This window comes from Hibiscus syriacus, unplaced genomic scaffold (assembly GCF_006381635.1).
Source record: "Hibiscus syriacus cultivar Baekdansim isolate YM2019G1 unplaced genomic scaffold, ASM638163v2 tig00002237_pilon, whole genome shotgun sequence".
In the NCBI taxonomy this organism is placed as follows: domain Eukaryota; kingdom Viridiplantae; phylum Streptophyta; class Magnoliopsida; order Malvales; family Malvaceae; genus Hibiscus; species Hibiscus syriacus.
In genome coordinates, this window is record NW_024061918.1 from 10,677,870 (window position 1) to 10,702,802 (window position 24,933).

At 31.7% G+C, this 24,933-nt stretch overlaps 1 protein-coding gene across 1 annotated transcript; it reads left to right on the top strand.

The window, feature by feature from the left end:
* Window positions 1–22,314: 22,314 nt before the first annotated feature.
* LOC120142913 lies at window positions 22,315–24,688 on the top strand. Its single transcript, XM_039157379.1, has 4 exons — window positions 22,315–22,486; window positions 23,038–23,160; window positions 24,068–24,170; window positions 24,440–24,688. Exons 1-4 carry the CDS (start codon window positions 22,392–22,394, stop codon window positions 24,683–24,685), a joined length of 567 nt encoding a protein of 188 aa, XP_039013310.1. The 5' UTR covers window positions 22,315–22,391; the 3' UTR covers window positions 24,686–24,688.
* The last annotated feature ends 245 nt before the right edge of the window (window positions 24,689–24,933 follow it).

Below are 24,933 nucleotides of genomic sequence, written 5' to 3' on the forward strand. Positions count from 1 at the left end.
CATGAATTTGCGCTTCATTCACATTGATTGAAGCAATGATTGCCCTTAGATCAAAGCTTATAAGGTGGATATTTTTTGTGTTTCTTCTACATGGATAAGTGATGTGTCAAAAAGTTATGCCATTGGATCTATAGCTCATCAATGGTTCACAATGTCTTCACAAGGATAAAGAGGATGACATTATCACACCTGAAAAGCAACACCACCATTAATTATAGGGTAAAGTATAGTAATGGTCACTAAACTTTTCTAAAGCTTTCATTTAGGTCCCTCAACTTTTAAAACTTGCAACACAATCCTCAATTTCATTCCAAACCCCAAATTCCTTTTCAATCTCAAATTTCTTTTTTCGTTTCTCTCTTTTCATTTCCAGCGTAACTTTTTTAGTCGGGGATGCATGTGAAATTCTAATCTAACTTTGAATTATGTGGAGGTGTTGACTTGAATAAGGGTCCATTGAGAGAAGACCCGACCAAGGGACTATTGGGACCATCAACGATTCAAGGTGTAATGTTAGATACAAGTCATCTCAGGTGAAGCATAGCTATTCGATGAAATGCTTGTGAAAAAAAAATGGGGTTAGAAATGCATAATTGACAAATACTGCTAAGATGAACTAAGTATCATTTTTTAAATTCACCAACAAAGCTGGAACTATTTTGTATAAATGGCATATAATAATTTCTTCATTTAATCCTTGTGGTTAAAGATTTTCCAACATATTATCAAATATAATGAAATCCTAAACAGCGCATTCACCTCTCAGTGTCTTTCGCTCACATGCACTCTTGTTTGGTTTTTGTTCTTCAATTTTTCGCTATGTAAAATTATAAACCCAAGCAGTGCTCTGTCTTTCAGCTTTTTATTTACAAAGAAAAAATGGAGGAAGAGTTGATGAAATGTAACACCGATTGCGTTTATTTCTTAGCTTCTCCCCTCACTTGCAAGAAGGTATTTATTTTCTATTTTAGGCTATCTGGAAGTAAGCTTTTCCTCTTTCGCACTTTCCCATTTTCAGCTCGCATTGTTTGTTTTTTGTTGAAATTTTTATGTTTCTGGAACTGCATGTCAATGATATGGATATTCAGTGTTAGTTTTGAACTAAAACCATCTAATTTTCTTTTTTTCTTCTTAATAAACACTTTTAGTACTCCTTATGAAAGATATTCAGTCCATCAGAATATAAGTGAAAGATGATCTTAGGCTAAATTTGTTTTATCTTCTTGTTTGGTTTTTCTTTAAATCATGGAATTGGTTGTGAGTATCGACATAGTGAAATCACTGGGCTCAATCCGAGATACTGTGGTATTAGTTTACTGGAATTGTATCGATCTGACCCGTGGTTTTTGGAGTCCTTTGAGCTCATATTCTTTTTAATAAGTTCATGTTAATTATGAGATTGATATATCGTGAATGAATTGGATTGTTTTACATGTTTTGGAAATTTAAGACTGTGTTGCAAGTTTTAAAAGTTGGGGGGGACCTAAATACAAGCACCTGAAAAGTTTAGTGACCATATTGCAAACATACTAACGATAGTGTAACGGCGGCAAACGACCGGTTACTTTGGGGACCATATTACAAATGGACTAAATGTTGGAGGACTATATTGCATGTTTTAAAAGTTAGGGGACCTAAATGAAAGCTTAAGAAAAATTCAATGACCATTACTATACTTTACCCTTAATTATATTATCTCATTCAAAAAGAAAAAGCAAAACAACCCCTATTTCCCTTCAAATATCGGCGGCACAATGTATATAATTAGGGTTTTTTAAATTTTTTTATTTTTATATACTTATGAAATATATGTGGGCTAACACTTGGGCCTCCTAAAAACTATGTCAATGGACCTATTTATTAATACAATGGACCTCTATTTTCATGTTTTTTATTTATTTAAAATAAAAATGAAAATGAGCTAATATTCTAACATGCAAACTATATAGTCTATACTAACTATACAATAAGTAATATGTAATATACTAATTATTTAATATATAATATAACATGCAATACTATTTAAAATATGCAATTATAATTTAATACTATATGACATGCAAATGTAACTATATTTAATATGTACTATCACACGCAATTATTATTTAATATGCAACCACCTAACAAAATTTATATACTATATGATATATGATATGTGATTATCTAATATGCATAATATACTCTATATACACACTATATGATAATATGAAATGTGTCACCACTCAAATAAAATGGGTGATGACATAACCACACCTATAAATACCCATCTAGGCCAAGGTCCCTAAGCATCAATTCATTTATTCCAGATCATTCCAACTGAGAGTATTTGGAAATATTCCATCTAAGTAAGGTTTTGAGTGCTTAAAAGATCTTTGGTAGTCAATTTCGAAGTGCTCAATGGTGACTCATGGTGGCCGACGATGGTCTCATATATGTGACGATGTTGCATTCAATTATCAGATTTTGACATACAATGTAGGCAATGGCTGGAGGTATTTATAACGATCTATTTTCCGTGTGTTTATGCTCAATATGTGAAAGCATGTCTAACATTTGGTATCCGAGCATGTTCAAATCTCTGTCTTGCCTGATTTTTGAAAGTTTGCATGTTTCTTGAATTTCGGTGCCATAATTTTTAAAATTGGAGAAAATTTGTGTTGCAAACTTTGTTGCAAAAATCGTTGGATTTTATTAAGGAAATATTTCTAAAATTAATTATGTTGAAATAATTTTATTAAAAAAAAGAAATATTGTATGTTTTTATATGCCTAAATTATGATTAAATGTATGTAAATTATATGGTTGTTAATAACATACATTTTAAGTGCATGAAACTTTAGTATTATCGTATAAAGTATTTAGCAATAAAATCTTATATTATATGTTTAGAGATTTAAATAATTTTATTTAATTAGAGAATTAGCCACAACAACTTTGATTAAATAAAATTATTTATTATGGTAATGATCTTAAGACTGTATACATAAGATGTTGCATGTGAATTAGCAATAATTTTGACAAAAATTTAGGGTTAATATATGGCTAAGTGATTTACATAATTTTATTTAGTTAAAGAGTAGCCACAACATCTTTAGTTAAACAATATTACTAAAGTTAAAATTCACATACATAAAGCTTAGATGTTAAATCCTATTATATAATTTATTAAGGTAAAATTATTAGATGCCTTGCATAGTTACCCACAGGAATTAAGAAAGCGAGTTTAATAATTTTATCAAAGGGATAGAAATTAATTATATCATAAGATGGATCTAATCGAATTAAAAATTTAGCCCACAAGTAATTTTTATGTCACTACGTTCATTGTTTACATAACTTGTCTAACACCCATATCCCGTATACCTTTCCGTACACGAGATATAGAGGTCACATCACACTATAAAACTTTTTGTCATTTAAAAATCCGTAAAAATTTGTTTCAATTTGATCAACTATAAAATATGATATTTGTAAAAGAAACCTACTAAAACTATCACTTAAATACATTACAAATTATTCACTACAGTTTGATTACATGCCGACTATGTTCTCAAAATGAATAAGGTTGTCATAATGTTACTGAGGAGTCAACCTTTAATTGATGAAAGTTGTTGCTACTGCTACACTCCTTTCTGCAACTAATCTTTGCCTTTACCTACGCGTGAAAGAAACACACGTTAAGTATTTACTTAGTGAGACATAATACCGCAAGGATATTATAATTATACGACAATATCTTATAAATACTGAATGAATAATTTAATTTCATCATTCATAAGGACTTGTTATACCCTCACCAGTTAAACCATAATTTTTTCATACCATCATGGAAATTATTCCTAATATGTCCATCATACTTATCCTTCTGTATAATTTCCCCCTTTATTCTTTATTTACCATGTGTACGTCAAATGTGAAAATACTATACATGTATTTCACCAAGGTACCAATTGATCATGTACCTGTTATAATCATCATGGCGGTACCTTGAATACTATTAATACACCATTTTGTAGTTTCATTTTGGCACTCTTTCATGCCCATTATGTCCTGTTTACGTTTTCCTTTATATCATCCATTCATAATAGTTATGCATTATTGCACATTATATATATATATATATATATATCATCCCTTCAAATCACTTATGCATCATTCATATCACAATACATTCTAATTCCTTTATTCTTTTACCCAAAGGTATTTATCCTTTCATCTAACTGCATATTTGACACTTTTCTGTCAAACATACAACTAGTCCATTATTCTTTTACTCAACAGTGTTTAATCGTTCATCTTTTACTCAATAGTGCTTAATCGTTTAACTAACTGGAATAATTGACACCTTTCTGCCAATTGCACAGTTAGACCATAATCTTGTATTTTAAAACAGTTTCTACTATAATAATTATTCATAATACCATTGAACTCTCTCAACTCATTATATATTCTATAGTTTACATTGGTAGTGTTAATATCATCATTTCTTAACCCTTATTATAATTTAGATAAGTTGCATACCCACTACTAATATTAAAATTCATAAACTTATTATGAATTTCTTAGTTTTTGAAATAGTTTGTATCATCCATAAGGATTAAATAAATATCTATTAATGAAACCAAACTTCTTTCATAATTCTTATCATAAAAATCCTTAGTATGTCCAACATACCCTTCTTTTCATTTTTCTTTAGTAATTACTCGATAATTTTATTTATACCATCATTTCATGTCTTAATGCATTCTTTCATACATTTTTAGTTATGGCATCCTTTCATGCCTTAATGCATCCTTTCATGCATTTTTAGTTATGACATCTTTTCATGCCAATAATGCACCCATATACATTATTATTTTTATGCTAATAATACACCCATATGCATTTCAGCTATGACATTATTTCATGCCAATAATACACCCATATGCATTATTCTTTTATGCTAATAATGAACCCATATGCATTTCAACTATGGCATCCTTTCATGCCAATAATACACCCATATGCATTATTCTTTTATGCTAATAATGCACCCAAATGCATTTCAGCTATGGCATCCTTTTATGCCAATAATGCACCCATATGCATTATTCTTTTATTCATTCGTTCTAGAGCAGTTCATACTCTAAAACGTATTTATAATATTCTTATAGAAATAACATAATCAATATTATAAAACATATATAAATTTAAACATTCTAATTTGAATGTTCTTCCTCTTACATACTTACAACAAGATACTCACTGGTAATCCCCACTAATAAAGTGTAGAGACTTCTGACAAATCAGTATCTTTATCTTTCTCCCTTTTCTTGCTAGATTCAAAAGCTTGGTTCCGATCCACACAAGTATCCATTAAGTACACATAACATACCAATATTAGTATACTCAACCTTGTACTTTAAGAATATTCAAAATATCATTATTTTAATTTTTATAACAATTTCACCATAATTGGTCGTTCCAAGCTCAATAGTATTGATACTACTACCCTGGTACCGATACTTTTATACTATGGTACTGATACCCCCTTCCAGTGTCGATACCAATTTTAGTTTCGATGATGCTTGGTATGGATACCCTTATAATGGTATCGATACTACCTTGTCAGTATCGATACTGATTCAATCAGTATCGATACTACTTAGCTAATTCATCCCATTTTAGTCTATAATATCAGTATTGTTCTATCAATACCGATACTCTTTCCCATATTTTTTAGTTTTTAACCCGATTATTAGTCAAATGGGGCCAAATTTCTTTATATTTACACCCAACAATTCTATTTAACTCTTCTCTACTTATACATACTAACTTTCTTTCATTTAATTACTTAAAACATCTAGTATCCCTCAAGAGCATTTGATTCTAAGAATCACACCAAAATCTCAAGCTTGTTTTTACACTCATCTAATACTTCTAATATTTCATTTACCTCTATGACAAGTCAATTCTACTAATAAACTTAAATAAACACTCATATTTTAACATATCATTTCAAAACCCATTTTCTTAATTCTCTATTATTTCTTCCATCTCATAATTTTAATAATATATAACATTTCTTTAAGCTTATATATCATTTAAGGTTACAAGAACTACCCATAATCGAAAGGAAAAACTGATTAATTAAAGTTTACCTTGGGAGCTATGGAGGAGAGCAACACCCACGGGAAAGAAAAAGAAAAATAGATTCTTTGACTTACTTTCCCTTTTTATTAAATCCCTAGAATGTAAATAGGTTTTAAATTCATTTCACTTAAAAAGATCAAAATGCCCTTCCATTAATCCATCTCTTACACATTGGTTTTACTTAAGTCATTTCTTATACTTTACCTTTTATTCAATTTAGTCCTCCAAATTTTAATTCATTTCAAATTAGTCAATGACCTACTATTTGGGGTATTACAACTTGTATTGGTAAATTATGATTTATGTTTGCCTTAAATATTTTATTAAGCATGTATGTTATTATACAACTTTAAGATCTGGAAAGAGAGTATTCTTCTTCAATTGGGGAGTTTGGATATTGACTATGCCATAAGGAAATATGATCCACATATCATTGAAACCAGCACTCATGTTGATCTTGCTCTATATGAAAAATGGGAGTGATCTAATCGCCTCAGCATTATGTTCATTAAGAGCAAGGTTTCTATTGATGTTCGTGGCTCAATTGAGCATTATGAGAAAGTACAAGAACTATTAATGGCTATTGAAAAATAGTTCAAAACTTCCAAAAAATCATTTGCTAGCACCTTGATTATGAGGCTCACTACTGTGAAATGTGTATGTGATCACATCAATAAGATACAAGATTTAGCAGCTCGACTTAGAGCATTGAAGATTAAAATGTTTGACTCTTTCCTGGTGTACTTTATAATGAACACTCTTCCACCTCAATATGGGACATTTAAGATCTTCTATAGCACACATAAGGATAAGTAGTCTATTGACAAACTTTTGACCATGTGTGATCAATATGAGGGCATACTCATACTATAGATGGAAAGAGTCCACTAACAGTTACTCATGGAAAAAGATCAGTCCAAGCCAAACCAAAAGGGAAGATTAAAATCCAACCTCAAGCTGACATTAAGAAAGAGTCCAAGTGTTTATTTTGTAAAAAGAATGGACTCCTAAAGAATGACTGTGTTAAGTTCAAGAGTTGGCTTGAGAAGAAAGGTAAATCAATCTCACTCGTTTGCTTTGAGTTAAATATGGTTGATGTTAATTATAACACATTGTGGATTGATTCTGGTTTTACAATCCATGTCTCAAATTCCTTACAGGGATTAAGAAACCTGAGGGAACTAGTGGGAGCTGAACGATACATCTATTCAGGAAATAAGATACAATCGCATGTGGAAGTTATTGGGACCTATGAAATAATGCTTATTAGTGGCTTTGTTTTAATTTTAGAAAAGACTTTTAATAATCCAAGTTTTTCTAGAAATTTAATTTTTGTTTCAAGACTTGCACCTTTGGGTTATTGTTTTTATAAATCAGAAATTGTTGGAAATGAAATTTTATCCGATGGTCTTTACTCTTTAAATTTTCAAAATGATGTCACTCATAAAGTTATGCACACTCAAACTAGTTCTACAAGTTGGGTTATAAATGAATATTCCTCTATTTTATGGTATCAAAGATTAGGACATATCTCCATTGAAAAGATAAAGAGATTAATGAATGATGGGGTACTTAGTACCTTAGAGTTTTCTAATTTTGACACTTGTATAGACTGCATTAAGGGTAAACAAATTAAAAAGTCAAAGAAATGTGCCAAGAAGAGTTCAGCCATATTGGAAATCATCCATTCTGACATATGTTCCATAGATATGGATGTACAAGGTCAGAAATACTTCATCACTTTTACTGATGATTACTCACGATACATGTATCTCTACATGCTTCATAATAAGAGCAAAGCATTAGAAGCCTTTAATGTTTTCAAGGCTAAAGTAGAGAAACAATGCAGTAAGCAAATTAACATCGTGAGAACTGATAGATGTGGTGATGATTATGGTAGATATACTGAAGATGAACAAGCACTTGGTCCATTTGCGAAGTTTCTTCAAGATAGCAGTATAGTTTCCCAATATACCATGCCAGGATCACCTGAACAAAATGGAGTTGCAAAAAGAAGAAACCAAACTTTAATGGATATGGTGCAAAGTAAGCTTGGTAGCTCTAAGCTGCCTAGGTCTTTATGGGTAAAATCTCTCAAAACAACTATGTATATATTAAATTGAGTTCCAACCAAGGTTGTCCCAAATACATCTTTTGAGTTGTTTAAAGGTTGGAAATCAAGTTTACGACATACACGCATATTGGGATCCCGTTTGAAGTGAGAATTTATAACCCACGAGAAAGGAAATTGGATCCGAGGACCATTTATGGGCATTTCATTGGATATGCCAAAAGGTCCAAAGGATACATATTCTATTGTCTGCCACATAGCACTAGAATTGTGGAATCAGGAAATGAAAAAATTCTTAAGTATTGCTTAATCAATGGGAGTAATATACCTCAGGATTTAATTCGTGTAGATCAACCTTCCACTTCAAATGAGATATTGGTTGTCATACAAAGTACCCCTCATGTACAATCGGGTGTAACCAATCAATGAAATTCTATAAGCTATTAAAATATTCCAGTAGATCAAGTTGTTCAAAAACTTACAGAGATTATTGAACAACCAGTTGAACAACATGATCCATAAAAACATGTTGATTTAACATTAAGGAGATCTACTAGAGAAAGGAAATCGATAATTTCTAGTGACTACATTGTGTATCTACAAGAGTCTGACTTTAATGTTAGAGCTAAAAATGACTATGAGTCATTTTCAGAAGCCATGCAATGAATCGAAATTATGGTATAATGTTATGGAAGATGAGATGAATTTCATGAAAAGCAACGACGTTTGCAATATTGTACCATGCCTGATGGTTTAAAAGCCATTGGATGTAAATGGGTCTTTGAAACAAAAAGAAACTCCATGGGAAACATTGAAAGATATAAAGCAATACTCATTGCAAAGGGATTCACTTAGTGTGAACGAATCGATTACACTGAGACTTTTAGTCCTGTTTCTAAGAAAGATTCCTTAAGCATCGTGTTAGCATTAGCAGTTTATTTTGATCTTGAGTTACAACAAATGGATGTAAAATTGTGTTTCTCAATGGTGACCAAGAGGAAAAGGTATACATGACACAACCTTAAGGATTCTTCTCTAGTGACGGTGAACACTTGGAATGCAAGTTGAAAAAGTCAATATACAGATTGAAACAACCGACCCGATAGTGGTATTTAAAATTCCATGAAGTTGTCTCTTCATTTGGTTTTGTTGAGAACATCATGGATCAATGTATATACCATAAGGTCAATGGGAGTAAAATTTGTTTCCTTATCCTATATGTAGATGACATTTTACTTGCAACTAATGACATGGGTATGCTACATGAGATGAAACAATTTCTTTCTAAAAATTTTGATATGAAAGATTGTTCATCTAGTGTTGCTTCTATCGTGAAGGGCGATAATTTCATTTGAACCAATACCGAAGAATGATTTTGAGAGGGAGAAAATGAAAAATATTCCATATCCTTCAGTTGTTGGAAGCATGATGTATGCTCAAGTCTGTACAAGACCTGACATTGAATTTGTTATTGGAATGTTGGAAGATATCATAGTAATATGTGTATTGACCACTGGAATGTTGCATAGAAAGTTTTGAGGTACCTAAAAGGGCCAAAGGACTACATGCTTACGTACAAATAATCATATAGTTTGAAGGTGATTGGAAACTCTGATTTAAACTTTGCTGGTTGTGTTTATTCACGAAAATCAATATCAGGTTACATATTCATGTTTGTCAGTGGAGCTATATCTTAGAGGAGTGTCAAGCAAACCTTAATTTATACTTCCACTATTGAGGCTGAGTTCATTTCGTGTTTGAGGCTACCTCAAATGGAGTATGGCTAAGGAATTTTATTTATGGGCTTAGACTTGCGAACTTCGGTTTCTAGGCCATTACTGATATATTGTGACAATTATACTGATATCTTTATTGTTAAGAATAACAAGAGTGGAAATCGAATTAAACACATCGACATTAAGTACGTGGCCATAAGGAAATGTGTTCAAGAAAATAAAGTGGTCATTGAGCACATTAACACTAAGCAAATGTTAGCTGATCCTTTAACTTAAGGCATGCCACCACATAAATTTAAAGATCATGTTGTCACTATGGGACTTATTTCACTTTGTAAATTTTCATTGTAAGAACGATTATTATAAAATTCCATTCAATCTAATATTTCTCATTTTTTATTTGCACATTAATTTTAATTATTTCAAGAAATATAACTAAAGTTTGGACCTAAAATAAACATTGGGTTTATTCATTAAGAAATTTAGCTAAGTGTTGAGACATGATACACCATGATACAAGGAAGATATTACTCAACTATAAGAGGAATATCTCTATGATTCGTGCGTTATGTTTTGACTTTAAGTACTCATGGACAATATGAACCAAGTGGGAGAATGTGGGCAGTAAACAAAACTGTTGTAAGCAGTTAGTAAAACTGCCGAGAAAAGTGGTTCATCCCACTTGCACATTCCCACTTTTTCATTCACATTTCCATGTACATGAGATGCGGCAATGGTAGTTTTTGGTGGTTTTTTTATGGGGAACCACACCTATAAATACCCATCTAAGACAAGGCCCCTAAGCATAAATTCATTCATTCTAAATCATTCCAACTGAGAGCATTTAGAAATGTAACACCCATCTCTCGTATACATTTTCGTACACGAGACACGAATGTTACATCACTTTATAAAATGTTTGTCATTTGAAAACCAGTAAAAATTTGTTTCAATTTGATCAACAACAAAAAGTGATATTTCTAAAAGCAACGTACTAAAACTATCACTTAATTACATTACAAAATATTTATCATAGTTTAATTACATGCTAACTAAGTTCTCAAAATAAATAAGATTGTCATAATATTACTGATGATTCAACCTTAATTGATGATATATGTTGCTAATGTTGCACTCCTTATTAGATTTGTCTCTTTTTTACCTACGCGTGGAAGCAACAGACGTTAAGTATTTACATAGTGAGGCACAATATTTTAAGAAATCTTTATGGATACATATATATGTCCTATTTATTTGGTTCATACTAAATCTTATGTTCTTTAAGGATCCTATAATCCTCCTCAATTAAATCTTATCACATTCACAATTGCCATAATAATTTCTATTACGCCTAGCATACTTAACTTTCTTTATCTTTTTCTTTTTCCATTTATCTCTTTAGTTATTTTTCTTTATTTTCATTGAAAGCATCCATTCATGCTTATAATGCACCATTATGCATTTTTGCTTATGGCAACCGTTCATGCCTTTTTATATACTATTTTACATTTCATTTATGGCATCCTTCTATGTCTTTTATACACCATTATATATTGTTATACATCTAGTCCTTTACTCAAAGACATTTAATCTTTCATCTAACTGGCATGATTGACAGCTTTCTGTAAAATGCATAATTAGGCCTCAAAGGCACTTAGCCTTTCATCTAATTGGCATAATTGACATCTTCTGTCAAATGCACACAGCTAGGCCTCAAAGGCACTTAGCCTTTCATATAACTCGCATAATTGACACCTCTCTATCAAATGCACAGTTAGGCCTCAAAGGCACTTAGCCTTTCATATAACTGGCATAATTGACACTTTTCTATCAAATGCACAGTTAGGCCTCAAAGACACTTAGCCTTTCATTGAACTGGCATAATTTACACCTTTCAGTCAAATGCACAGTGAGGCCTTAAATCTTATATTTTTGAAAAGTTTCTTCTCCAATACTTACTTTTAATATCAATTAACTCTCTTTTAATTTATTATAACCCTTATACATTTGCACCCTTAGTGCTCACATGGTAATTTACCAACTTCTTATTCCTGTTCATTTATTAAGATGCACACATAGTGCCTATACCGTCATTTCTCAACCATTTCTATAATCTATGTAGTTAGCATACCTATTACCAATATAAAGATCCATTTCCTTATTATGTAGTTCTTATGTTTATACTCATATTTCCTATATGGAAATTCATACATTTAGTATGAATCTCTTATCATTTTAGCACACAAGGTGTTCAATACGGATATTCATACACTTAGTATGAATTTCCTAACATTTTAGCACACGAAGTGCCCCGATACGGAAATTCATACACTTAGTATGAATTTCTTAACAATTTAGCACATGAAGTGCCCTATACGAAAATTCATACACTTAGTATGAATTGCTTAATATTTTCGTACACGAAGTGCCCTATACGGAAATTCAGACATTTAGTATGAATTTCTTAACATTTTAGCACACGAAGTACCCTATACGAAAATTCATACACTTAGTATGAATTTCTTAACATTTTACCAAAAGAAGTGCCCTATATGGAAATTCATACACTTAGTATGAATTTCTTAACATTTTAGCACACGAAGTGCCCTATACAGAAATTCATACACTTCATATGAATTTCTTAACATTTTAGCACACGAAGTGCCCTATACGAAAATTTATACACTTAGTATGAATTTCTTAACACTTTAGCACACTTAGTTCCATTTAGTAATCACCATACATACATCAATAATTCATACCACTATGACTATCATAGCATATACGTACATAATTAAATGCACTCACTGACTTTTCTCGCTAAATATCCAAAATTTGGTATCGATACTACCTCGATGGTATCGATACTGATTGAATCAGTATCGATACTACTCAGCTAATTCATCCTGTTTTAGCCTATAGTATCGGTATTGTTCTATCAGTACTTATACCCTTGCCCATATTTTCCAATTTTTACCCAATTATTACACAAATGAAGTCAATTTTTGTTAGGATTACCTCCCATAATGCTACTAAATTCTTCATTACTTATACATACTAACTTTTCCTCATTTAGTTACTTAAAACATCTAGCATCCTTCAATATCATTTGATTATAAGAATCACACCACATTTTCTAACTTGTTTTTAAACTCATCCATTGCTTCTAATCTCTCATTTACCTCTTTGACAAGTCAAACTAGTAGCAAACATCAATAAACACTCATATCTTAACATACCATTTCAAAACTCATTTTCTAAAATCTCTATTATTTCCCTTTTCTCATAGTTTTCATCTCATCTAATCCTTCCTTAAGCTTCTATTATGCTCAAGGATTCAATAACTAACAAAAAAAAAATACAAGGATAAACCATCAAATTAAAATCTCACCTTTGCTATAGGGGATGGCTTTTCCACGGGGAAGAAGAAAAGAGAGAGATTGATTTTGATAATTTCTTTTCCCTTTTCCACCTTTTTCTTTAATATCTTATTACAAATGAATTTTTTTTAAATTCATTTACCCTTATAAGGACCAAAATGCTCTCTCAATTGATCAATTGATACAATTTAGTTTAACACACTATTGCAAACCATTTTCTCATCTTTTACCATTTATTCAATTAAATCTTCAATTTTCCAATATTTTCAACATAGACCCTAACCTGATATTTGGGATATTACAATTCTTCCCCCTTAAGAAAATTCTTCCTCGAATTTAAAGACTTTATGTGTTTACCATAATACTTCAACTAGAGGAATTGTTTTGCTACACAAATTCTGGATTTCCCAAGTCCATATCTATATGGGTTCTTTTTCATAATTCAAATATGATCAATTCTCTATTTTTCCCAATGTAATAACATGCAATAGATTTGGTCAGAAATTAATAAGCAATGACACATGAAAACATTTTAGGTCTTGACCATTTTGGGAGGCAAAAGCTAACTAACACAATCTCACAAGGTTCAATAATTCTCAAACTCAGTCCAAACCACAATACTTCCTTCCAAAACAATACTTTCAGAAAAACTTTATCACTTTCTTGCTACTCAACTACTTTTCTCTTTAGATCAGCATAAGAATTTTATAATTAGCACAACTATAGCACCGCTCACTATATAAATAATGACTTCATTCATTAAAACAACTCGACTGCTACCAACTCTAAATCGTGTATAAGGAAATTCCTCTTGTGATTCTTTAACATTATTAAGGCATATGCAACAACCTTACCTTTGTGTATAAGCACACTTCCTAACCCGTTGATAGATGCAATAGCAAAAACTACATAATATTTACCAACTCCAGTTGTATAATATTGGTATCTCTGTTACAATCCTCTCTAGTATTTCAAAACTCTCCTCACTCTTTTTTGTTCTACAAAAAGACATATTTTTCCTTAAAACTTGGTTAGCAACAAAGCTAACGTCGAAAAGTTTTTCACTAACCTTCAATATTAAACAGCAAGCCCCAAAGAAATCCAAACTTCAAGATTATTCTTTGGGAGTTTTTAATTTACTACCACATGAGTTTTCTTAAGATATACTCTTATACCTTATGTCAAAATAACATGGTTAAAGAAAACCATCTCTGCTAACCAAAGTTTCACATTTGACTAGTTTGGCAAACAAGTTTTTCTCTCGAAGAGTCTTATTTAACTGTAAAAATCTATGTATAACCACATAGATTTATCTTTCTTTTCATTAATAATACACATACTTCCCAATATAAAATACTCGAGTTGATAAAACTTTGATCAATCAACTATTATAATTAAGTCTCTAATTTTCTTGACTCACCTAAGTCATTTAATACTAAATCATAGAAACATGTTCAATACTTTAATAACTATTAACCTTGAATTTCACCTTTTGATATGAAGCTAACTCAAAAAATTTACCTGAAAAGACAACTATAAACCCCAAATTTTTGTGAAATAATCAAGCAGTTTTACTTTAATTATTTGAGTATCTATCACATTAACCATAAAAGTTATATATAAATCTTTATGGCATCATTTTCTTCACAATCATTATCGATATCACCTTGAGCGATGATTTTACTTTCTCACTAAAAACTATAATTTCCATACCCTCTGCATCTTTCTGAAATAATCGCCTCTAGAGACAAATAACTTATATTCAACATGATATTAATTCAACATATGAAAATTCCATCAGATTCACATGGAACATAGCCCCTTAATCTTTATTAAATGTTTACTACATGTCCGACTCACACTTGTACCATGACCCCCTAGGGTTTACTGCTATCATCTCACTCGAGATTAAATTAAATATAATATTTTTATTTTAAATCTTTCATCTCTTTCTTGAGAAAATCCTTATAACTTTCCAGATCCATTTTTAATATTCTTGAGCAATTGAAACATTTTCTCTCTCGACATTGAAAGTATAATTATCCACATCATTAAATAAGAAGACTTGACAACTTTGTAGCAATAACTTCCTAGCAGTTAATGCTAAAATTACACTAGTAATCAATTTACTCTTTTTCCTTTCATTATGAACTTGACACTTTTCCAAATTCTCAAGAATTAATCTCAATTTTAAATAATAATCCATTGAAGTATGAAACGGGTAGTAAATTCATTTTTCACAAATTACTTTCTAAAATAACTCTATTAGTTTCATAAAACTTAACATTTATTCTTAAATAACTCATAATCAATTGATCCACTAACAACTCCTCTTTCTATAAGCTTTTAGCTGTCAATATACTTACCGCTTATTCATTTCTTCTATCTCAAATTAACCATACTTTAAACACTTTAATGCTTCACTTAAGTATTTCTCAAAGGCTGAAACGTCGTTAAATGTTGGGGTGTTCCTTCCACAGAATGAAGGAAAATCTATAGCAGCTTTTACGCTTCTAAGACATGATACTGAAGTCATGTCGGATTCTCTTGGGTCGAGTTTGGTCTCGACCTTCTTTTCAATATTATCAACTTTTTTACTTTTGTCCTTAGTTTTCGACATCTATTAGATCATACATAAGAATAATGCTCAAGTTAATAAGGAGTGACATCAATCACACTCTAATTGACATCCTATCAGTAACTTTGACAATCTTAATGGCATGTAATATTTTTTCTCAATTCAATTAAACTCGGTTTTGGTCAAGAATCGGCTAAACCTGTAGCTCTGATACCAATAAATATAACACCCATCTCCCGTATACCGTACACGAGACACGGATGCCACATCACTTTATAAAATGTTTGTCATTTGAAAACCCGTAAAAATTTGTTTCAATTTGATTAACTAAAAATCATATTTCTAAAAGCAACGTATTAAAACTATCACTAAATTACATTACAAAACATTTATCATAGTTTAATTACATGCCAACTAAGTTCTCAAAATTAATAAGATTATCATAATATTACTTATGAGTCAACCTTAATTGATGATATTCGTTGTTACTGATGCACTTCTTATTTGATTTGTCTCTTCTTTTACCTACTCGTGGAAGCAACACACGTTAAGTATTTACTTAGTGAGATAGAATATTTTAAGAAATCTTTATGGATATATAAGTGTGTCCTATTTATTGGTTCATACTAAATCGTATGTTCTTTAAGGATCCTATAATCCTCCTCAATTAAACCGTATTCCATTCACAATTGCCTTAATGATTTCTAGTACGCCTAGGATACTTATCTTTCTTTATATTTTTTCCATTTATCTCTTTATTCATTTTTCTTTATTTTCATTGAAAGCATACATTCATGCTTATAATGCATCATTATGTATTTTCGCTTATGGCAACCGTTCAGACCTTTTTATCTACTATTTTATATTTCATTTATGGCATCCTTCTATGCCTTTTATACACCATTATATATTGTTATACATTTAGTCTTTTACTCAAAGGCATTTAACCTTTCATCTAACTGGCATGATTAACATCTTTCTGTCAAATGCACAATTCAGCCTCAAAGGCACTTAGTCTTTCATCTAACTGGCATAATTAACACCTTTCTGTCAATTGCACAGTTAGGCCTCAAAGGCACTTAGCCTTAATTCTAACTGGCATAATTGACACCTTTGTTTCAAATACACAGTTAGGCCTCAAAGGCACTTAGCCTTTCATCTAACTGGCATAATTGACACCTTTCTGTCAAATGCACAGTTAGGCCTCACAGGAATTTAGCCTTTCATCTAACTGGCATAACTGACACCTTTCTGTCAAATGCACAGTTAGGCCTCAAAGGCACTTAGCCTTTCATCTAACTAGCATAATTGACACATTTTTGTCAAATGCATAGTTAGGCCTCAAATCTTTTATTTTGGAAAAGTTTTCACTCTAATACTTACTTTTAATATCAATTAACTCTCTTTTAATTTATTATAACCCTTATACATTTGCACCCTTAGTGCACACATGGTAATTTACCAACTTCTTATTCCTGTTCATTTATTAAGATGCACACGTAGTGCCTATACCGTCATTTATCAACCAATGCTATAATCTATGTACTTAGCATACCCATTACCAATATAAAGATATATTTCCTTATTATGTAGTTCTTATGTTTATACTCACATTTCATATATGGAAATTCATACATTTAGTATGAATCTCTTATCATTTTAGCACACAAGGTGCCCAATACGAAAATTCATACACTTAGCATGAATTTCCTAACATTTTAGCACACAAAGTGCCTTATACGAAAATTCATACACTTAGTATGAATTTCTTAACATTTTAGCACACGAAATGCCCTATACGGAAATTCATACACTTAGTATGAATTTCTTAATATTTTAACATACGAAGTACCCTATACGGAAATTCAAACACTTAGTATGAATTTCTTAACATTTTTGCTCATCAAGTGCCCTATATGGAAATTCATACACTTACTATGAATTTTTTAACATTTTAGCACACGAAGTGTCCTATACGGAAATTTATACACTTAGTATGAATTTCTTAACATTTTAGCACACGGAGTGCCCTATACAGAAATTCATACACTTAGTATGAATTTCTTAACATTTTAGCACACGAAGTGCCATATACGGATATTCTTACACTTAGTATGAATTTCTTAACATTTTAGCACACGAAGTGCCCTATACGGAAATTTATACACTTAGTATGAATTTCTTTACATTTTAGCACACGAAGTGCCCTATACGAAGATTTATACACTTTGTATGAATTTCTTAACATTTTAGAACATGAAGTGCCCAATACGGAAATTCATACACTTAGTATGAATTTCTTAACATTTTAGCACACGAAGTGCCCTATACATAAATTCATACACTTAGTATGAATTTCTTAACATTTTAGCACTTGAAGAGCCCTATACGAAAATTCATACACTTAGTATGAATTTCTTAACATTTTAGCACATAAAGTGCCCTATACGGAAATTCATACACTTAGTATGAATTTCTTAACATTTTAGCACACGAAGTGCCCTATACGGAAATCCATACACTTAGTATGAATTTCTTAACATTTTAGCACACGAAGTTCCCTATACAGAAATCCATACACTTAGTAAGAATTTCTTAAATTTTTAGCACACGAAGTGCCCTATACAAAAATTCATGCACTTAGTATGAATTTCTTAACATTTTAGCACATGAAGTGCCCTATACGGAAATTCATACACTTAGTATAAAATTTCATAACATTTTAGCACAGGAAGTGCCCTATATGAAAATTCATACACTTAGTATGAATTTCTTAACATTTTAGCACACGAAGTGCCCTATACAGAAATTCATACATTTAGTATGAATTTCTAAACATTTTAGCACACGAAGTGCCCTATACAGAAATCCAACACTTAGTATAAATTTCTTAACATTTTAGCACACGAAGTGCCCTATACAAAAATTCATACACTTAGTATGAATTTCTTAACATTTTAGCACACGAAGTGCCCTATACGGAAATTCATACACTTAGTATGAGTTTCTTAACATTTTAGCACACGAAGTGCCCTATACGGAAATTCATACACTTAGTATGAATTTCTTAGCATTTTAGCACACTTAGTACCATTTGGTAATCACCATACATACATCAATAATTCATACCACTATGACTGTCATAGCATATACGTACATATTTAAATGCAATCACCTGACTTTCCTCGCTAAGTATCCAAAATGTAAGGCAGATTATTCTGGTACTTCACCTTTAACCTTAATATTTTTATCTCAGGAGCTTGGGTTCCAATCTACTCAAGCATCTATTAAAACATGTACCATATCAAATGTTAGTATATTTCCTAACAATTATACTTTAAGAAAATTCAAAATATCATTATCTCAATTTCTATAACAATTTCAACCTAATTGGCCCTTACAAGCTCAATAGTATCGATTCTACTACCATGGTACTGATACTTTTATACTATGGTATCGATACCCCCTTTTGGTATCAATACCCATTTTAGGTTCGATGTTGCCTGGTATCGATTTCCTTACCATGGTATCGATAATACCATACTATGGTACCGATACCCCTTCTGGTATCGATACCAATTTTAGATTCGATGTTTCCTGGTATCAATACCCTTACCATGGTATCGATACTACCTCGTTGGTATCGATACTGTTTGAATCAGTATCGATACTACTCAGCTAATTCATCCCATTTTAGCCTATAGTATCAGTAATGTTCTATCAGCACTGATACCCTTGCCCAGATTTTCCAGTTTTTACCCTAATTATTACACAAATGAAGTCACTTTTCGTTAGGATTACCTCCCATAATGCTACTAAATTCTTCATTACTTATACATACTAACTTTTCCTCATTTAGTTACTTAGAACATCTAGCATCCTTCAATATCATTTGATTCTAAGAATCACACCACATTTTCTAACATGTTTTTAAACTCATCCATTGCTTCTAATCTCTCATTTACCTCTTTGACAAGTCAAAACTACTACCAAACATCAATAAACACTCATATCTTAACATATCATTTTAAAACTCATTTTCTATAATCTCTATTATTTCCCTTTGCTCATAGTTTTAATATCATCTAATCCTTTCTTAAGCTTCTATTATGCTCAAGGATTCAATAACTAACAAAAAAATACAAGGATAAACCATCAAATTGAAATCTCACCTTTGTTATATGGAGGGCTTTTCCACGGGGAAGAAGAAAAGAGAGAGATGGCTTTTGATATTTTTTCCCCTTTCCCCTTTTTTCTTTAATATCTTATTACAAATGAATTTTTTAAATTCATTTACCCTTAAAAGGACCAAAATGCCCTCTTAATTCATCTATTAATACAATTTAGTTTAACATACTATTCCAAACCATTTTCTCATCTTTTACCATTTATTCAATTAAATCTTCAATTTTCCAATCTTTTCAACATAGTCCCTAACTTGATATTTGGGATATTACAAGAAATATTCCATCTAAATGAGGTTTTGAGTTCTTAAAAGATCATTGGCGGTTCTAGCTTTTGTTCAGCCAAGTTCAAAGTGCTCGACGATGACTCGTGGTGGTTCACGGTGGTCTGATATATTTGACAGTGGTACTTTCAATTACTGGATTTTGACATAGGGCATGGGCATTGGCTGGAGGTATTTAAAACGATCTCTTTTTCTTTGCGTTTATGCTAAATGTGTGAAAGCTTGTCTAACATTTGAAATCATGTCTAACATTATATTCAGATTCGAATATCAAACTAAAAATTCAAATATCTGAAAGATAGAATATTTGGTTTTTTTAGATTGGATTTTGATCACAATATTAGAGATCACATTTTTCGGATATCCAAAAGTTCGGATAAAATAATATCTGATATTTGAAAATGAACACCTCTTACAATAATGCTTTATCTCTTTTACTTATTAAAAATAGACAAAAAGGCACCCGAAGTCCCTGAACTTTCTAAAGAAAAAAACCAATGTGGCACTCATCCTATTTTTTAGATCAATGCGACCCACCAACTCGAAAAAGAAATCAATGTGACCATTTGACCAACGGTTCTGTTAATTCAAGTTGTTATAAATTGGTTAAATTACACCATTCATCAGTCAATTATTTTATTTTCTTCTATTTTGGTTTCTAAACTCCAAAATTTTTCAATTTCAAAAATACTAGAGACTTCAGGGACTAAGGCTATAGTTAACCCATTTTACCCCATTTCTCTAACTTCCCTCAACTTCTCGCCGCCGCAGTGAGCCAAGTTCAACATAGCCGCCACCGCTACACAGATACACACACAAATAATTTTAACAAAGCAGAGATTTGATAGTCATCTTCACCAATCTAAGAAGCTAATCGTAATGGGAAAAGAGAATAAATCGAGGGTTACATATGTGATTGAAAAATGAAATGGGATTGAACAACAAATGCAAAAAGGAATGAACGAATGGACTAACAAAGATCAAACAAGTATTATGAACTCAAGGGGATGAATACAAGTGATGAAAAAGAAAGAACCCACAGCAATGAAGTGATGGAGAGTACCTTGAATCCGGGAATGAATTGGTTGAAAATGCAGGGAAATGAGAATAGTGGATGAGTTGAGAGATGCAAAGTGTGTGAGAGATCCAGATCCAATAGTAGCAATGGCAATCTAAAAAATGTCTCAAAGGAAGTAGAGAGAACATCTAAAATTAACTCATAAAACAAACAATGACCTTTTCTGTTGTGCAAGGTTCCCACTTTGTCCAAAGTTTCCAACATGGAGAACATGAATCATTTCAACCTGATCACTACCTACAATTTTGTATACTTAATTGGCCATTTGATTTTAATACTTCGTTCTCTTACTAAAATTGATACGTTTTAAATTTTACAAGCGAAGTGAAATTTCGAGTTGGAGGGCTCTGTTAAACTTGGCTCGCTGTGGCGGCGAGAAGGAGAGGGAAGAAGTTAGAAGGAAATGGGGTGTTTAGTCCATGAAATATCTAGTATTTCCAAAATTAAAAATTTTTAGAGTTTAGTGACCAAAATAGAAGAGAATAAAATAATTGAGTGATGAATGGTGTAATTTACCTAATTTATAATAGTTTCAATTAATAGAACCATTGGTCAGTAACGAAAAACGTTGGTCAAAGATCGATATTGAATTCTTTTTTTGAGTTTGAGGGTCACATTAACCCAAAAAATAGAATAAGGGCCATATTGATTTCTCTCTCTTGAAAGTTCAGGGTTCTCAAGTGCCTTTCCCCCTAAAAATTACCATAAAAGTAGATTGAATATGTTCTTATACAAATTATTCGTACTTTTTTGTAAAAAATTATATTATATATGATACTCATTTATTACCCAAATAAGTTGGGCCAAAATAAGTATAGCCCAATATCTTCAGATTTCTTCTTCATCATCATCGGCCGTGGTTTCTTCAGTTTTTCTTGATCTTCATCACCAGTTCTTTTATTTTGCCCTAGTCACACACCAGCCTCAGCAAACCAAAAAAGCGCAGACATGTCGTTCATGAAAGGAGATTTGTTAACGAAAACAAGGAAACTCGTCAAAGGTTTAGCCAAACCTCAGCCTGTTTGGCTCAAAGCCATGGAACAGTTTGTCTCTTTCATTCCCCGCATTTTTTTAAACTGGATTAAGTTTATTTTGTTTGTTTTATTAATTTCTTGCAATTGAAGTCCAAATGGATCGCTAAAGTGTATTTGTTTTAGAATTTGAAAACCTGGGTTTTCATTAAATTGTTCAATTGAGTTAACTTTTGATTTGTGTGAATATCGAGTTATTTTAATGGCTCAAAATGCTTGATTAACGTCGCTTAAGAATGGCGACTCCCCTTCATTTTATAGGGTTTTTACCCTACGATAATGTGCCAGTTGCTTATCTGAAATATGAAAAGAGAAGAAAAGAAAAGGCACGATTTGTTGTTTCATATGTTTGAATCTGAACTATTGTTGACAATAAAGCTCTGATTATAATGTTGTAGCGGGCGAAATATGATTAATAGGCTGAATTTTGTTAAGGAGCTTGTTTGTTATCCATTGTATTGTTGAAGGTCCGGTTTTCATTTCCTTAGTTTTGGGTTTAAGCTGTTTCTATAGATTTTATTTGATTTAATCTATTAATGATACTTGGTTTTGTGTTTTGTCAGTGCCCCGCCGGCAACTTTTCCTCGTCCTGATGGAAAACTTAAGACTATCAGTCTTCCAGAGGATGTTTACATCAAAAAATTCTTCCAGAAATATCCAGCCTCGAAAGGTCATGATGCCATCAAGTATAATTCTTCCCCCTTTGCTGTTCCTTTTGTTAATCTGTTTCTTGTGTATCATGCTACGAAGAACATTAGATTTATATACATCCACTCTTAGAGTTGGTTTAGTTTGGATTATCATTGTATCAGTAATAAAAAAATTGGTATTTCGTTAATCTTTCGACCAAAGAAAATAAAGCAAGTGTTATGAGTTTGGTGTTCTAGATGCTAATGGCATATGATGCAAATATCAAATATTTGGGATATTTTGCAAATAGTTGAGTAAGGTCAATGATGCACACATGCTTAATTTTTTTAATCTTCTGAATTTGCATTTCGGTTTTAAGGGTTTTTTGTTTGCAGGTATTCGGACATGTCTACTTGATTGGTTATTGAATTTTGAAAATGATTGTAATTTAGATGGTTCTTTTAGTTTCTTTTTCTCAAATAAAGGAGTATAAGGCATGTTACTCTGTCTTATTTTTCATAAAGCACCCGTGTCTGACCCCTATTTGAACATGTATATGGGGATATGACCTTCTGAGGACATTTCAAATACATGGAAAGGCTAAAAAAAATATTAACATACATTATCACCCGAGTGTGAGTAACAAGTAGTAAAATATTCCTTTTAATTTCATTTTAACGAAACTTGTGTGTCTTAATATGGATTTCTGGAGGAATTATTTTGCATTATGGGAGTTTGATTGATATCTCACTATAACTTTTATATGTATCTGATATTAACCTATGCATGATCGATTACCATGAACTTATCTTTCTTGCAGTTTTGAAAATAACATGATCTCTATGTTTTGGATTGTTTAACAGTTTGTCACTCTCTTTATCTTGGATTGAATAATTTCTTGGTATGGTTTCATATTAGACATTTTTGGTAAGTGGATTAAGTTTACGCCTTGCTTCCACACAGAATAGCTGCTTATGATCCTCCCCCGGCACGTCTATTTGGTTTGCGAGTGCTTGAATTGAAAGAGCAGGGAGTTTCTGAGGCGGAAGCAATGACCGTAGCTGATGTACGTTTCTTGCATTCTTGACCTCATGTTTTCAGTTTTTCTTCTATAAATTGCCATCAGAAGCTTTTGATTGTTGAGTAGAAAAAGGGGTCTCTCTCTCTCTCTCCTTTGCTTTTTGACCTGTTTTATACTCATGAGATCATCATCATTATTCATATGCCATGAACTCATAGTTCATAGATGGTGATAAAAATGGTGGGGGTTGTCGACCCCAAAAATGCTTCTAAAGTTCTATGCACATTCTTTTAACTATCAATATCCTCTTTTAGATGGAATATCGAAAGGAGAAGAAAGAGAAGAAGGCAGCGTATTCTCGTTTAAAACAAATCGCCCATCTTCAAGGGAAGAAGCCTCCACCAAACCCATACCCTAGTGCGATCAAGGAGAGACAAGCTCAAGAGAGAAAGCTTGTCCGTGAACGTTTCTCGAATCCAGAAATATTGAACATTGTTGATAAAATGAGAGAGGAGAAGAGAAGAGAGAGGTACGAGGGAACGGCAGGGAGTGGCTATTGATATTACAGACGTTCTCAGTGAAATGGTGCTTGGTTAGTGTAACTGGGTCCCTGACTATGTGATTTAAGCTTATATCTCTTATCATTGGGATGTTTTGAACCAAGTTTTATATTGTTAGCATCTGATAAAATGTTGGTTTTAAAGATGAATTTCTGTTGGGAGATTTTCAAAAAATTAAAATAAAATTGGAAAAACAAAATTGTTAGATTTTAAAAGAGGAATTTGAGTGTTATGTTTGGCTGGAAATT